Source organism: Solanum verrucosum, unplaced genomic scaffold (genome assembly GCF_900185275.1).
Source record: "Solanum verrucosum unplaced genomic scaffold, falcon-dt-bn FXZP01000051.1, whole genome shotgun sequence".
NCBI classification, from domain to species: domain Eukaryota; kingdom Viridiplantae; phylum Streptophyta; class Magnoliopsida; order Solanales; family Solanaceae; genus Solanum; species Solanum verrucosum.
Genome location: NW_026020110.1, coordinates 2,120,390 through 2,138,843, shown reverse-complemented (window position 1 = coordinate 2,138,843; position 18,454 = coordinate 2,120,390). Strand labels below are relative to the sequence as shown.

Here is an 18,454-nt window from a genome sequence, read left to right as displayed (position 1 = left end):
ACTCTGCTATATTAATCGACAGAGTATGGCTGGGCCGTAAATAAAATGATGAATGGTGGCTTTTGAGATGTCAACCGAGAAATTCCGCACCAATATGGACTGAAGTGATGATTGGGCCAGTGGCTTAGCCTTCTTGGATATGGAATTGCGGACTGTGGTGGCATAGGAAGCATAAAACTCCCGAGTCATCTCCTCACTGTAGTTCCCTAGGCCCCGGGTACGGTGTGAAGGCTGCTTGTAAAAACCTGCGCTCCTCAGTCACGGTCCCGTCTATCTTCTAGTGTTCATTGAGCATGGTGCCATTTTATATAATTTGTACTGGCCTTCCACGCACCATCTGTTCCGCTTAGCAGCATTAGGGGCAAACTCAGCTTTGGGAGGTACCGGGATGTCTCCTGGGCTATCTGCATCAAATGAAGAAGCGGGACTACTGATAGAACTAGAGCCTGACTGAGACTCAGAGCCAAACTGCGACTCTCCTAAATGTGTGCCCCCCTCCTCAGACTGGGCGACAGTGACTCGACCTCGTCACTCGTAGAAATAACCTGCTGGGATCGCCTAGTAGTGTGGGGGGCAGTGGGGGAGACCCTTGCGGTAGGTGGGATATACTCTGTATCGTTGTCCTCATCAAGCAGGCGTCGGAAAGCGGTGATGGACTTGGACTTGCCCTTTTTGGCGTACATCGGTGCTTATTTAGGAGCCATGGTACCTGTGGAAACTTAGTTAGTACCAATACAAGGCAATAAGACTCGTGGAATAATTTTAAAACAAGATTCGGATCCAGACAAAAACTCAAAAAAAATTCAGGCAGTAGCTAAACTTGTGACTCACGGTGGGTACCTACGGTCCGTCGATGGAATGACTGCTCATGGGTCCCTCCGTAGGTCAAGTGGTGAATTTATTGAGTTCCAGTACTCGAACCACGGATGTGCAGAATGGTCTGTCGATTAAACAACGGGTCGTAGTCCACACCGTGGTTCCTAACTTCACCCAATGTTTGTGTGTAATTGTTCCACGGACCCCCACCTATGGTCAGTAGGTTGACCTACGGTCCGTGGGTGGGGTTCGTAGATCAGTTATGTGCCAGGCATAACACTTCAACTCACAGTCAATGCAAAATTTCAACAAAACATCAAATTAGGCCTAAACATGCATTTAAACATGTTTTATCAGCAATTCATCATAATAGAGAATAAAATCTAGACATATTACATAAATGTGTCATTTAACTTGGCTTCAACTGACATTTATGTCAAACTTTGGGTATGCACAAGTAGAAAAACATGTCTTACATGTCAATTCACATGAGATACGCTCGAACTAATTTGTTTTATTCCATGTATGGCACATATTACGACACATGTCTCTACTTGTTCAACTCTATATAAGTTTAAGTGTCTACTTGTGTACACCAAAAAATGAAGAGCATAGATATCAACTGAAGTTAAGTTAAAAGATATGTTAATGCATTACGCTTAGGGTTGTTCAAAACCGTATTGAAATTGATAACCCGTACCAAAAAAAATGTTATTGGTTCATCGGTAATGGGTTATTGGTTTAACGATTTTGATTTTTTTTGTTATTGGGTTATCGATTCTTAACGGTTTGAGGTTTTTTCTTAACGGGTTAACCAATAACCCGATAGTAAATTAATAAATTATATTTATACCATTTTGGTATATAAAGTCCTTTACTTAAGATTTAGTTTCATATTTTTATTTCTGACAATCTCAAACTTTTGGTTATTCTACAATGTGTTAGTGTTATTTTTTAGCAAGATACAATTTATCAACTCATGTGCATGGTTTATTTGGTTTGTCACCATGTTTCTAAGTGATTTTCAATTATTTATTTTTTGTGTCAAATCTTAACGATTAAATCGATGATCGAACCGATAACGATCAATAACCAATAAACCGAGAACCGATAAGACAATATCTTAATGGTTCTTAACGGTTAATTAAGGATGTCTACAAACCGATAACCGATTAGTTGAACCGATAAACTTCAAAACCGAACCAACCGATACGCAACCCTAATTACGCCTAAGAGAAAAGTGAAATTTTGAATATGCATGCACATAACACATGCATACATACTTAATGTTGTGCCTTTTCCCTTTTAATATTACATGCATGCATTAAGTATGTTTTAAGTAATATTAAAAAGGTAAATAAATTCACTTTTAAGTAGTAAAGGTGTGCAATAGGTCGTCATGATAGTTGAAGCGTGTAACTGACTTTTCGGGATAAATTTAGGGAGAAATCTATGCCTTTTCCCAATATTAAAATAACAAACATAAAAAAATAACATTAGATTTTGCAACAAACTTATAAAAGGTTTATCTATACTTATAATGTTAATGAATTTCAATAAAATGTGTAATACAAACTATAAAAATATGTTACATGAACGGAAGAATAAAAATAGTAAAGATAAAATAAATTTTGCGTAGTACAAAAGGGGAAAATGGTTAATTTTCAAAGTTGAGGAGAAGTTTGATTGTAAAACCAAAATTAGGGATGTAAATGATTTTCACCGGTTTCGTAACGAATTCACGGGAGATTGTAAAAGACATAAATTTTTAAAATTATGTTTGGACATTTGTTAAAAAATTAAACTTTTATGGTGAGGGTGGGGGTTGTCAATTTGTTGTTTAAAAAGTAGTTATTGAATTTAAAGGGCAAAAGAGAAGAAAGTTGGGAATGTGTAAGAAACTGATGTGAATTTTGAATCATCAAAAACCCTAAGACAGGGATCTTAAAAAAACCCTTTTTCCTAACTATGGATGATTCTGATGATGAAACTCCATACCCTTCAAGACCCAACGCTGCCATTTACACTTCTTCTCTTCGATCAAGACGCTCAATTCGAAACCCTACCTCTTATCCAAGAAATACCCATTATGGGTATAATAATAATGAATTTCAATATAACCATCATGGTGCTGCTGGTGCTGCTGATGATGATGAATCTGATGATGAAGAAGAAAATCAAGAATTTAGCAGTGGAGAAAATGATGTTGATAATTTTCAAGGTAAAAAGAAGAGAAAGTTGGAAACTTTAGTTTCAAATTACAATTTTGCCCCTCGTCCAGGTTCAAAGGAAATTTGGAGTGAAGAAGAGAGTTTTGTGTTGTTGGAAGTGTGGGGTGAGAGGTATTTGGAGCTCGGACGGAGGAGCTTACGTGCTGAAGATTGGGGTGAAGTTGCAGAGAAGGTAACAGAAATGATTGGTGTTGATAAAACTGAAGCTGAGTGTAGGAATCAATTAGATGTGCTAAAGAAGAAGTACAAGAAGGAAATAACAAAAATGGAGAAAACTGGAGGTGGGTTTCATAGCAAGTGGACATTTTTTAAGAAAATGGATATGCTCATGAATTTGAGGATGAAAGGGCATTGTGGATTGGGTTGTGGGCTTGATTCGGGGGAGTATGTGTTTATGGACCCACGAATGTACTTGGATAGGTCAAATGTGTTGGATGAGATGAGAGATAGTCCTGCAGGATCAGATGCGGATAATGATGAAGAAGAGGAAGAGCAGGGTTCCGGAGGATGGGAGGGTGATGATGCGTCAGCTAAGTTGCTAGCGGATTCAATTCAAAGGTTTGGGCAGATATATGAGAAGATTGAGAATAGTAAGAGGAAGCAGATGATGGAGCTGGAGAAGATGAGAAGGGATTTCCAAAGGGAGTTAGAGTTGCAGAAGAAACAGATAGTTGAGAGGGCACAGCTGGAAATTGCTAAAATAAGAGACGATGGAGAAAATGATGATGATGAGGACAATGAAGATGAGGATGGCGAAGATACTGACAATATTTCCGGTGAGAAGCTTAGAGGCTGATGCAGGTATTTGAATTTGTTTGCAGTGTCAAACTAGAGCTTATTGAGCAAGTCACTGGCCTACTTTAATTAATATGGTTCTTTCTATGTAAACTTTGTAAGCAGTGTATTTTGAATTTGTTTGCAGTGTCAAACTACAGCATTATGAAAACTTTGTGGCGTGACTTCTTGGACTAACCTTTTCAGGTCATAATCAATTATGACACGTCTGATCAGATTTTTCTTGATTTAATTTGAAAGTGAGGATGGTTTTTTCTAAGTTAAAATAATATTATACTAATGCATGAAACAAGAATATACAACTAGAGAGTACATTAGACTTGTAAACAAATTCAACCAACTGTTAATTTAAAATGCAAAATCTAACTCTAACCAGAGTCTAGACTCTAGACATACAATACAGAAGGGGAACAACTCAGAAAACTGCTTTCACTTATGTATATTTCCCCCTTTATTATAATATTTTGCATCCATTTAATCCAAGTGATACTGGAGAATCTTATTATTCTAACATATTCTGCTTGTGTTTAAGCGATGTACTCAGTCTTCCAACTCTCTTGCCTTTCCCTTATCTGTTCCTCTCCCATTTCTCTATATAGCATGGCCTCTCATAGATTTTGTTACATCTTATAGATCTGCAGAATATTTTTTATTCTTTACCTAACTTCACTCTCTTCTTCCTGTTATGTAAATTTACCTTTCTCCCATCACAGCTTATTGAACATGTCAATATGTCAATTCCAATAAATTCTTTTCTCTGTGATCAGATTTTGTAGTGGTAGGGATGGTTTTATTGTCCTCCCCTTATAGTCTATTCTCTTTTCTATTTTGACACTAAGGGTTAAGGCATCCTCATACGCTTAAACTGAAATGCCTAAAAACGAAGGAAGTTCCTGAGTTCCCATTTATCATATACCAAATTCTCATCATCTGTTTGCTGTACATTTTTGTGCTTTACATATTACATCTATTTTGACACTAAGGGTTAATGCCTCATCCTCATATGCTTAAACTGAAATGCCTAAAAACTAAGGAAGTTCCCGAGTTCCCATTTATCACATACCAAATTCTCATCATCTGTTTGCTGTACATTTTTGTGCTTTTCATATTCTTGTTCGTCTTCTTCAGTAGTATATGTTTGTCAGAATCTCCTCATATTTGCTTGCACTTTCTTCCATATTTGAAGTGTGGTTTCTTACTGCTCCTCTAGGTATGGTATAATCCCTATCACTGCCTTTACTGATTCGTGCTTTACTAGATGCACAATTTGATAACAAGTTCCTCCCCCTCCCCCCAAACCCACCCATCCCCTCATTATGGGTTGTGGTTATCACAATTCATGCCCCATTCCTGATTTTCGTTGTGTCTCAACACTTGCTTGATTTGGAAGTTTGGATATTAAAGTAGGTGAAGCCCATAAGCAGATTAACATATAATTTTCAGCAAGATGAGCTTGTAATATTCAGCTTATTCAGCCTTTGTCCCCATAACAATTAAGGTTAAAACTGTCCACTAACTTGTCAATGTCAGAACACTAAATCATTAACATATTATGATATTATTCTACTCATATTATGCTGAACAGATCCATATTTTCAGTCAGCTGACTTGATGTTGATAATAGAAAAGACTAATGTAGCTCAATTTTTTTTTATTTTCCTCCCCTTTTCTATGTTAGGTCCAAGAGAAGAATATTGAGAACTTCTTTCCCTTTGTAAGAATATAGAGAACTTCCTGCCCTTTGAAGGACCCCGATGTGAAACCAATATAGAAAATATATGTTGCTCGGAATCTTCACTTTTGGTGCCCCACATGGGTCGACACGTCGTGGTGTAGGTCTAGGATCTGTGCCTGATTTGGTCAACTGATTTTGGGTGCTTTGACCAAAATCGACAAAAAAAATTGGGATAGATACCCAATGTTGTGAAAGGCGATCTCCTCGTCGCCAATGGCAAGAGGCGAGGTGACCCTTCATCACCTTTTAGCTTTGTGGTGAGGCGATCTTCTAAAGGCTGTCGCCATGGCGACAATGGTGAGAGGCAACAAAGGCGAGAAAGGCATCGCCTTTTGTATTTTCTTAAAAAAAGGCAACCAATTTAGGGTTTTAAAAGTTAAAAGGTAATTTGAGGTTTTCTTTCCCGATTTACATAATTGCACTCTTAGACTGCGACTGTGACTCCAATTAGTTGACTCAATTAGACTTCTTCGGCAACCAACTAGACTTTTTTGGTGACTTCAAAGTCCAACCAATACGTATTTCTTCTTCTTCTTCCTCTGTTTCTTTCCTCCTCCTCCTCCTCGGGACGTAGCCCGTACATTAATGTTCAAAACTCAAAATGAAAAGAACATAAGGAAAGTAGTGGCCAAATCCTCGGATGAATGAGGACTCACTAATCTTCAACTCTTCTTCTACTATGGATCCTAGCCACAAAGGTGAGAATTGGGAACGCCGGACCCTACATTTGGATAAGAAATGTAGGCAAGATTATGCATTAGTACAAAAATGTTCTAAATATGATAGCTCGCATAAACATAACATAAAAGTTAGACAACATAGGTCATGAAGCCTAATCGATGCACATAATGAATCATCTCAACAACATGTAAGGAGTACTTCTTGAAGTAACCTTAATTCATCCTTAGTCAAAACATGAGTAAGACTAGAGGCTACGAACTAGCCAACTTTGAATATAAATGAAGGGACAGTGGGAAAAGGAGAACTGAAGAATAGCTAAGGAAGGTGAAGTAAACATGCACCCAAATACTGGTCCTCTGTCAATATCAATCCACTCTAACTCAAGCATGCAAATCACCAAAATGCAGTTTCATTCTACACCATCCAACCTTTATCTGGAAAAAGCTCGAAGAAAAGCGAGAAAGAAAGGTAGCCTACTATTATTAAGGACGGGTAAGAAAGAGAGGCAAGCTGACTGGCACCTATACCCTCAAATTACTAAATAGTAATAATGTAACATTTTACCTGATTTGCACCCGTAGTAACCATCACCGAGGACTTATGTAGGTTATTTTCACGACCCAACCAGAGAAGAGCACAAAAAAAGTATTAGATCAAAAGATGTAAAAACCAAATCTCAACGAGTGAATAATATAGTTTGAAAACATGAAATGAAGCCAATTTCATGTGACAGTACTACTGGTTCACTAGGCAAAAGTACCCTACGCCACTCCACTATTTGTTCCACTACCCAGCCTATAAGATGCAAACCAGAGTACCAGAGTAATCCAACTGATAAACCATACCTTTTGCATCAACGCCTCCTTAAGCTCAGGAAGGCCCTCATCAGCACCATAACGACCAACTGAAGGTTCTCAAATGACTTCTTTCACCTTTTCAAGTGCTCGCACAGGTGGTTGCCAGTACACTACTCCCTGTAAGACTGAGAAGAAAATAAGATGGTACCAAGATACATGGATTGTAAACATGGACAAACCATATTCAGGCAAAACAATATAACTACTCAATCTAACAGAAAGATCCACCCACAAGAGATAACTCTATAACTTTCTCATATCTGCTTTGTGTAGCATCGTGCCATCATTCTGGTAAGTACTTTCCTATATCTAGTTTATGTAGCATCGTGTCATCTTTTCGATGACTACTTTCTCATATTTGATTTGGGTAATACCATGCATCTTTACGGTGACGACTTTTTCGTATCCAATTTTGCGTAGCATCGTGTATCTTTCGAATGACTACGCTCTTATATCCTATTTGCATAACATTGTGCATCTTTCCGGTGACTACTTTCTCATATCCAATTTGTTTAGCACCATACCATTCTTTTGGTGACTTCTTTCTCATATATGATTTGTGTAGCACTGTGCATCTTTTCGATCTACTTTGTCATAACTCATATTTGTGTTGTATTGCACTATGCGTCTTTCAGGTTACTCCTCATATCCGATTGGCATAGTTTTGTGCATCTTTCCCGTGACAATGATACTCTCTCTCGTGGCTAAAATAACATATGTTAGCTTTGTTCTATCCATGGTTGTTGTTCGTCATTAGCCTTTTAATTAGTTGGACATTAAGAATGTTTTTTTTCATGGTGATCTTAATGAAGAAGTCTATATGGAGAAACCACTTGGTTTTGTTGCTCAAGGGGAGTCTAGTAGCCTTATATGTCGATTGCGCAAGTTACTCTATGGTCTGAAATGTTCTTAAGCTTGGTTTGGGAAGTTGAGTACAATAATTAGGAGTTTGACATGACTTGTACTGGAGTTCATCATTCTGTGTTTTATCGACATTCTACATCAAGTTCAGTATTTCATGAGAAGACTAAGCACATTGAGATTGATTGCCATTTTGTCAGAGAAGATACTTTTAGGAGATATTGTTACAAAATTTATGTAGTCAAGTGATCAACTTGCAGATATCTTCACCAAGTTCCTCATCGGTCTCCCTATTAATTATATTTGTGACAAGCTAGGTGCATATGATTTGTATGCACCATCTTGAGGGGGAGTATTAGAATAGGAATAGGTATATACAATCATACTTTTTTTTTGAAACTTGGTAACTTTTGGTATATACAATCATACTTAGAATAGGAATAAGTATGTTCAATCCTACTTAGAATAGGAATAAGCATAGGAATAATATATAGTATCCTACTTGGTAAAAGATTGTATTGTAGTGCCGATAAGTAGGGTCTCAATTAAATAATGTAAACACACAATTCAATAATATTCTTCTATATTTCTCATAAAATCAATTGCAAGCATGTGAGCAAGCAAAATTGAATGTGCACTTCATTTAGAAGCTAGTAAAATGTTATTTTGCTTAATCAGCGAGGTAAGTATGATTGTACTTCCCTAGGGTAGACTAGGGTATCATATAAGTTATACCTAGGTGTAGGCGAAGGGAAAATCTAGTTATAGGGGGGGGGGAGTTCTACATGTTTCATAGTGCTAGCCCTAGAAGATTGGGTTAGTTATTGAAGTGTTTTGGTTAGAATATAACATCCAGACATGTTTTGTTGTCCTAGGATTGGATGGAAAAAGATGAAACAAGAGTAACCAATCTCGTTGTAACAATTGGGATGATATTATTATCATTTAAGTTGGATGAAAAAGCACAAGTTTGGTATACACAAAATTTCCTGGTTTCAAATGAAGACGCTTGCTAGAATAATTATTTTAGACATTTGCTTCTCGTTGCAGTGTTTAATGATGGTTCATTTGTACCCCATCCTTTTAGGGTGTAATTGTGGCTCCAGGATGGTCTTTTAATTTTATTTTTACAGAAGGTCTCATGCTCTAACAAACTTTTTATACAAATGTATGTATGTGTGTATGCACATGTATATGTTGTGCGAATGCAAATTTCTAGGATATTCAAAGTGTTGTGTTTGCAAGGGTGGATGATTCTAAACAACCCGGGAGTTATCTTGTACAATTCTAAAAGAATTTCACAACTAGAGGCATCATTAGATTTGAGCTAGTTCCAAGCTCCCAATGTACCCAAAGCCCTGTCAAAAACTAAAGTCCTTGATTTAAGGTCTGTTGAAGTTTGCTTTTAGTTATTGTAGTAACTTTTAGCAAAATAAGTTATTTAGTTTGAATAAATTTGAATTTTGAATTTTAGTTGGTTTGTTTATGTTGTTGAGATATTTTAGGTTGTTTAAATTTAAATTATGCAAATTATGTGTTTTATGTTGGCTATTTAAAGCCCCTCAATGCTTAATAAAATTATTGAAAGCTATTGAAAGTCATTTCAATCCATTGAGTGACATTTTCAATCTTTTTGTGCTGCCCCATTTTTAAAAAACACCAACAGTGGTATCAAGAGCTTCATTGATCTTAAGGGATTTGTGAAATCTTCCAAAGAACTACCATACATTTTTAACTCGTAAGGGCTACCTTTTTAACCCATCAAGACTACCTTTTCAACCGGTGCTTTTTTCAACGAACAGGCTTTTCTAAATCATTTTTAACCAAAATAATGGCCAACAGCAATCTCTCATTGAATGCCCCACAAATTTTCACAGATGAAAATTATCAAGAAAACTATCAAATTTGGTCTGTGAGAATAAAACCATATTTTGAAACATATGTGATATATTCGCTACCTTAGCTTGCGTGTTTGCAAGAGGTTTCCATGGATTGAACCTGTGTTATCCTGGTCACATTATGGCTCTTCTCGTTGTGTCAAGACTCCTCCTTTAATCAAGCTTACTTAGATTTAAAAAATCTATTATTTTGTTTGAAGGGAAGTATGTGCATATAGATTTCTCTATTGACGTTTTGATGTTAGAACTTGGTATGTAATTGAGTTAAGCCCTATGTTGCTCGGACTTTTAAAAAATTTCAACGGGTGTTGGATTCACCAAAAGTAGTACATTTTTGGAGAGTTCGACACGGGTGCGACATCAAAAGTGATGAGTCCGCGCAACTAAGGTTAGGCCTCATTTGTTTCCATTAAGATTAAGACGTTTGAATCTGAATATTAAAATGTGCATTAAGATCTAGATGCCTAGATTTGAATACACATCTCAAGGTTAAGATATGGTCTCTAATCTGAACATTGAATAATTAAGACTGTTTATTTTCAATATTTGAATGTGCATATGAAATAATATATCAATATAAAAATTATTGTAACATGATTTTTTAAAAGAATTCAACATATGCACATCTTTTAATAAAAAAAATTATCCAACAACAAAATTTTAATTAGAAACTTCAAGTATATATGTATTTCAACAACAATAGTATATCTAGTATAATTTCTCAAGTGAGCTTGATGATCAATGAATCTTAAATAAAATTAGTGGCTTAAAACAAAATTCAACCGTAAAAATATATCTAGTATAATCTTACAAGTGGGTTTGATCATACAAGCAGGTTTGATGATAAAAAAGACTCAATAAAATTAGTTGTCGAAAACAAAATTTTAATAAGAGACCTCAAGTATTTACATAGTTGTTTTTAATCATGGCGAGTATTTTTCACTCAAAAATCTTGAGTTCTTGATAAACATCATACACCCAAAAGTATTTGTACAACAAGAATTCTTGACAAACATCAACGTGATATTACTAAAAGGGGGACAAAAAAAGTTATAAGTTGAAATACCAAAATAACCCCATCAAGTTGAGTTACTACAATAATATATATATATATATATATATATATATATATATATATATATATATATACAAAAAAAGTTATAAGTTGAAATACCAAAATAACCCCATCAAGTTGAGTTACTACAATAATATATATATATATATATATATATATATATATATATATATATATGGGAAGAATTTAAATCAAAAGTTAGTTTACCATTTTAGCCCTGAAGTAAAAGCAAATCTTGATTTGTAACTTTTGTTTACATCAAAAAATATAACAAAATTCATTAGCCCCTCAAAATTCAATGAATCCAAATTCTATATTAATGCTTCCTCAAAGTGTTTACTGCCATAATTTTTTTTTTAATCTCTTTCACCTTCTCCTTCACTACATGCTTAGATGCTAAGTTGCTCGGACTCGGGTGCGGGTGTCCGACACAGGTGCGGATCTAGAGGTCAGATCCTTCATGATCTAATTTTTAAGATTCGGGCATATGGGATATGTATGGATACAGGTGCGGGGATTTGCCTAAAAATAATTAAAATATCTAAAAATAAAGTTTAAAACTAAATTATGAGATATTATGTGGAGAACTTGGGGAGAATCTTGGAAGGAGATTAAAGGAAAAGTAGTGACATAGAAATTTCTATTTAAAAGGTATTCCATTTTCTTCCATTTCATCTTAGTTTTTGTATTGATTATAGAAATCATTAAAACTGTCCAGACTTTCCCCGTCGATTTTGATCAGAGTACCCAAAATCGGTTGACCAAGTCAGACACAGATCCCACACCACACCCATGTCGTATCAACACGGGTGAGGCACCAAAAGTGAAGAGTCCGAGTAACTTATCTTATAGGAACATAAACGTTTGGTGAGGATGTAGGAAGGCATTGTGTAACAACAATTAATTATGGTCAGGTCACAAGTGTATAAATTCCCTAAATTATTTCACTCATTAAATTTTCTTTCTTTCATCTTCTATAGTGACTTCTCTTTACAACCTTTTTACATTCTTCATTTATTCATTTATATTAATATTAATTTTTCTTGGTTATTATTGGTTGTACGTAGTTTTATCTTCTCCATGATATTTATTCTAGTCAATTTTTTCACATTCTTTAAAATACTCTATAAAGTGCATCATAAGGTGTGTTTGTCCCATTATTCCATTTGCCTTCTTTCGGTTAGATTTCTCCTCCAAAAAGAGTCTACTTCAGGTAAATCTATCCCAATTTGTTAAGCTACTACAAATATTGACCAACACTTTTTGTATTATAGCTAAGCTAGCAGCGTATTCACTTCTTTTAGTATAATATGTATTTCTGAAAAGCTTCTATTGCAATAAAACTCAAATTCAGATAGAAGTTGATCTGCAAATGCCTTTGCATATTTGAACTTTGAAGTGTGGACATGGACTATGTTTGGAGCACACAGGTTCATATTTGACTGTGTTTGTGTAGTTTAAAATTGTATGGGATACAAGTGCAATGCACGTGTCTGAGAACTAGTATAAAAAATACACTAAACAAAATACTTGTAAAGATAATGAAAACTTACCTGCTTAGGAGAAAAAAATGGTGTTTGATTGAGAAAATAGAGGAAGAAAGTCGGTAGCAAGAGAGAAGAAAAGTTGTGTTCAAAGAGAGAGAGAGAGAGAGACGACACCTTTTTTATGGCTTATTAAATAGGTCTAAATGTTGTTAAGACTCTTATATTTGATTCATTTTGATCTTTTCAGATCCATGAAGAGACTTTTAAAAAAAATAAACAAATAGACTTAATGGGCTGTATCTGAATGATTAAGGTTCATACCTGAAAAACAAACACACTTAGTTGGCTGAATCTAAATGATTAAGATTCAGACCTCCATTAAGTGCAAACAAATGAGACCTTAGACAGCCTATTACACTTCTTCAATTCCGCTCCTATACAGTAACGAATTTTAGTTTTTACATTTTGTAATGCACATTCCACACCCCACTGCATTCACTTGATGATGGATGCAGTGAGATATTTTATTTTCTGATTAAATATATACACACAGAAATACATACACATATAGACATGTCTATATATATAATTTAAATTGAATTGCAGTTTGCCTAGCAGCTAGTGTGTTGACCAGTTACTAAAACTAATGAGGTTGAGAGGTAGTCTTAATTTTTTTACTTCTCTAGGAGATATCATGGATCATTATAGCTCAACTTATTTAATAACTTCGGGCAAAGGTAAATTGTCTGTTATGAGAAATGTGGGGGTAGTTCCATCCCATCATTAGGTGCTCAATCTGGAAGTTTGGGCTGATTAGTAGAATTGGCTTGAATATTCCATCAAGACAAGTTTCTTTGTCGTGACTCGTGACTGTCATAGGAAAAAAGAAGGAACTAGTATAGTCTATCCCATCTCAAGGAGTCAAGATACGGATAACTTTATACTCTCATTAAAGTGGGCAGAAAGGAGTAATTGGATGCTATATCCTAATCTACGAGCATAAGCACAGGATGGGAGAAATAGAAATAACTTTTCAGGTACAGGGGGAGAAGAAAATGAAAGAAAGATGATGAAAAATAAATTGGAGAAATTTTACATGTTCTGATTCATATTGTGATAATCAGACTCGGCCTGATTAATTTTAGTGATGACTTGAGTGCGCACAGTGCTTTGTGGATTTCTAAATAAAGCGCTTGCTTGCATTCTATTCTGGACTTTTGGTCCTGTTAGCGGGTTAGTTTGTATATCAAGCTTTCAGGGTGGACTCTAGGATTATTCTCTCATTATCATTTTTATGGAAGGAGCAAATTCATACTATTGGGATTCTCAAAATATGAAGTTTGGAGAGGTGAATGCATGCTGAATGAATGTGAGCTGTCTCGTGGGCTCTGAAATAAGTTCATTGATAGAGAGAAGCCTGTTTGAGCTGGTCCTGATGGGACTGAAAACTAGAATGACAGTCAAATGAAAGCTTTTGATGACGGAACAATTATCTGGATCTTGAGCTTATTTCTTAAAAATTAGTAATATGTGAGGTGTGGATAATATAATTATACACAATAAAACATTTCTTGGTGCTTGGTCATGGTGTTTATAATTTCTGATGTCCATGTTAATGCTGATAAGGTCAACATTTTTCTTTTTAATTGTACTTTCACTCGAACTGGACATTTTACACGTACATAAATGTAATTGGTTGCTTTCTATTAAGTGTGCTCTGAGGCGATGTTTCTCACAAAGAATTCATTATTTGTTTATCTTTTTGCAGAATGAAAGATGATTACTCACTGGAAGATTTTGCAACGAACGTTCTCATTTGAAGTACTGATTGACTGGATTCTGGAATATCAAGTTATTCTGCAAATATTTGTTTTCCTTTATACTTTTAGCATGTGGACAATAACCAATTTTTCTTGTCATGTTGAGATTATGAGGTCAATTCATCCTTATAGATTAATTTCATAAAATTTGCTCTTACTATCAGCATATGCCATGTTACTGCCGAGTGTAGGTGAAATCTTGAAGGTCATTTTCCCTTTGTTTATAAAAAGGAGCACTTTGTGTTTTGAGAAACATTGCTTTTATCATCATTTAGACCCATCAACTTTGCAGCCATCTTTCAGCTCTCATTGACCAAGGTTTCGTTGGCTTTTCAATTTCAATTTTCTTTTGCCATCGAGAACCAACATGTACGAACTAGAATGCCTCAAGTATACGTCTATAAATTCAAGATTTGAGTGTAAAAATTGGTAGATAGCTTACTTTTGACTCATGTTATCACTGTTTTAAAAGCTACTAATGTTTGACAGGGGAAAAGGTTTGGACAAATATCTTCAACTAAAACACAAAACAACTCCAGCAATTGGTGTTTCAGTTTTGAAGTTGACCATGTGAATTTATAGGATACAATTATATATATTGTCATTAATTTCAAAAGTGGTAGCATGAGTGAAACAATTGTTTTCACATTATTTCAGTCATGATACTATTTTAAAACTTTTTGAATAGTTCTGGAGTTCAAAAGGATACAGTTATATATATTGTCATTAATTTCAAAAGTGGTAGCATGAGTGAAACAATTGTTTTCACATTATTTCAGTCATGATACTATTTTAAAACTTTTTGAATAGTTCTGGAGTTCAAAAAAAGTTCGAATTTACTAGATTAACTTATTTCAGTCATCATACATATTTACAATACTTACATGTACTATTTTTATTTAACTTATGGTATCTATTTTAAAACTAGATATAGGAGTCCGTGTTAGCATGAACCCAATATATGTTATGTTCTGTCAAAATTTATGTGATACATATGAAATTGAGAGTTTCTTATATGCCTTTTGAAATATTTCAAGTAGTGAATTATTGTGATTTGCAATAATTTTTACGTCATATTTTGTCAACTTAAGAGATTGTGTGGACACCTAGTCGGTTCTAATTCGATAGGAGACTCCTTACCATCCATCTCTCTTTTTTAAAGATAATTTCAAAGAGAATCTCATTCATAAAAATAAACAAATAAATAGATCGAAAACTCAACTCGTCTTATTTCATAAAATCCGACATTTCTCAAGGACCTAGTCTAGACTTGTACGAGAACTTGTAATATAGAGTAATGACAAGAAAATAAAGACAAGTTCCAGGAGAAGTTCTTTTCTTCAAGGATAAATTTTCAGATAGAAGGGGTGATGTGGAGCTGACATTGTTGGATCATATTCCTAATATGATATATGCTGAAGATAATGAAAAGATTAATAAAATTCTTTGTTTGAAAGGGGTTAAAACTGTGGGTTCTGAGTTGAATGAGATAGTGCCAGTGGACTTGATGGCTTCACAGAGAACTTTTTTCAGAAATCATGGGAGGTGGTGGGGGTAAATGTGTTTAATGTGGTGAAGGCATTCTTTGAAGGTGTTACCCTACCCAAGTCTATTACCCATACTAATTTGGTTCTCCTACCAAAGAAAGAAGTTGTACAAACTTTCTCTGATATGAGACCTATTAGTCTTAGTAATTTTCTGAATAAGGTTATATCTAGGGTGGTACATGATAGAGTTGTGGAGATTTTACCTAAGTTGATCTCTATGAATCAATATGGCTTTGTTAAAGGGCGAAATATTACTAAGAATATGTTTTTAGTTCAATAAATTATTTCTGATATCAGATGTAGAGTCAAGCTTGCAAATGTGGTGATTAAACTGTACATTGCCAAGGCTTAAGGACAGGGTGAATTGAAGTTTTAAAAAAGACGGGGTTTGATATTGATGTTTCTGACAGAGTGTGGAGGCTAGTTGCAAATAATTGGTATTCAATTCTGATCAATAGTCAGGAACATGGTTTCTTTCATTCAACCAAGGGTGTCAAAAGCAAGGAGACTTTATTTATTTTAACCGCTGAAATTTTATCTAGAGCTTTAAACTCCCTATTCCTTGATCCGGATTTTAAATATTCTGATTTGCCAAAGTGGAGTGAACAGATCAATCACTTGTATTATGCAGATGATACAATAATTTTTGTATCATTTGATAAAAAATCAGTGAAAATGGTGACGAATGTTTTACAGAATTATGAGTCTTCATCAAGGCAACTGATGAACAAACAGAAGAGTGAATTCCTCATGGTAGTATTGATAATTCTATTGCTGAAGAGGTGAGGTTTGCTATTGGGTTTGAACAAGGCAACTTTCCACTAACTTATTTGGGTTTTGCCTCATAACCCATGAAAAGAAGAAAAAGTGTCATTTTCAGGTCTGATTAAGAAAGTTCATAATAAGTTGCAAGCTTGGAAGGGGTTTCTTTTGGTGGCAAAGTTGTGCTTATTAACATTGTCCTAAATAGTATTTCTATTTATTTACTCTCTACTATCAATTCTCCTAAGTGTGTGATCCATGACCTGAACAAAATCTTTGCTAGATTTTTTTTTAAAATGTCAAGGAGGCTGGAAGAAGCAAACACTTGATTGCATGGTTTGATATTTGTTAACCTAAGAAGGAAAGGCTATCTGGGTGCAAGTCGTTATTGATGTTGGAAGAGCTTTGTTTGCGAAGTTATGGTGGGTCTTCAGGACTCAAAAATTCCTTTGGTCAACCTTTATATGGAACACATATTATAAGAAGAACAGGCCTCATATGGTAGAATAGAGAGGTGGTTCTCAGACTTGAAAATATATGTTAGAAGCTAGATATATATTTGATCGGGAGATATGGTGGGAGCCTAAGTGTGGGCATTCAAGAGTGTGGTTTGATAACTGGACTCAACTGGGTGCTCTACATTATTTCATCCCTATTACTAGACATTTGATAACACTCAACTACACTTCATCCAATTCTAAGTGTAGGCGATCGTAATCTAGTATAAACCCAACAAAGAGTTGGGGTCGATCCCACAGGGAGTGATACGGAATGGAATTCAATTAAGAAGTAAAAAGTGTGTTCTAATCGGTTGTAAAAGTAAATATTATCGAAACAAATCAAAGTAAATTTAAGGTTTGACAACAAGTGTCAGATGGGGGATCAGGTTTGTCAATTAGCAACTTTAACAACTACAAAAACAGGGGAGTGATCAAGTAGAGAGGGATCCTTGGGGATGTGATCGATTAATTTCCAATTTCGCTATACAGGTGATTACCAATTACTGAAATTCAATGAGTCTTGACGATCACCAGGATTGCACTTCTTCATCTTTTTCGCTCCTTTTTGTCCGGTAATGTCTTTGCCTTGCTCTTTTGTCTTCATTGCTGCAAATCAACACTTTAACATCAGTTTAGAACATAAATTAGGCATTGAGAACAATAAAACTATGAAAATAAAGCTCCAAATGAGTCGAAATCCCTGACTCATCAACATCTCAACTTACAGTTGGATGAGGTAAGACAATTATTCAGCGAAGGTAAGTCACATGAAGAATTATTATCAAATACATTCAATTAGATATTTGATCATATTAAAAGAATGGGCTAGCTACAAGAGAGGGTGGAAGAATGGGACAAAGCTTTGTGGATGCTAAACAGTACTGGAAAGTTCTCTGTTAGATCAGTTGCCTGGGAAGTCATTAGACCAAAAAATGATCTGCATAAGGAACTATGCAGCTGTTGGGCAAAAGGGGTGCCTTTCAAAGTGTCTTTTTATTTATAGAGATTATGGAAGAAAAGACTACCAGTTGGAGAAGTTCTCAGCAATGGTAGGATTGCAAACTTTGTGGTGTTTAGTTGTTGCAATCAAGGAGTTCAAGAATCTTTTGAACACCTTTTTCATGAGATGCCTTGATTTTGAGATAATGTGGAAAGATTTTACAGCAGTTGTTGGACTATTTGGCCCTTTCTTACACTTAAGAGACACATTTAATAAGTGAGAAACTTCAAATATGGCTCCTAAATTGAAGCCTTTACTCAAAGCAGTTCCTATGTTTATAGTGCGACAAATATGGAGAAGAAGGAATGCTATAGTTCACGGAGAAAAGATGTCTAGAAGTAGCATGAAGATGGATATTAACAGGAATCTATGTTTAATGGCAAAAAGTC

At 35.1% G+C, this 18,454-nt stretch overlaps 1 protein-coding gene across 1 annotated transcript; it reads left to right on the top strand.

Annotated features, from left to right (window-relative positions):
* The first annotated feature begins 2,721 nt into the window (after positions 1–2,721).
* Positions 2,722–14,436, top strand: LOC125825386 (trihelix transcription factor ASIL2). The gene is made up of 2 exons (XM_049504732.1): positions 2,722–3,848; positions 14,205–14,436. The coding sequence occupies exon 1, from the start codon at positions 2,785–2,787 to the stop codon at positions 3,841–3,843; it is 1,059 nt and encodes a 352-aa protein (XP_049360689.1). The 5' UTR covers positions 2,722–2,784; the 3' UTR covers positions 3,844–3,848; positions 14,205–14,436.
* The last annotated feature ends 4,018 nt before the right edge of the window (positions 14,437–18,454 follow it).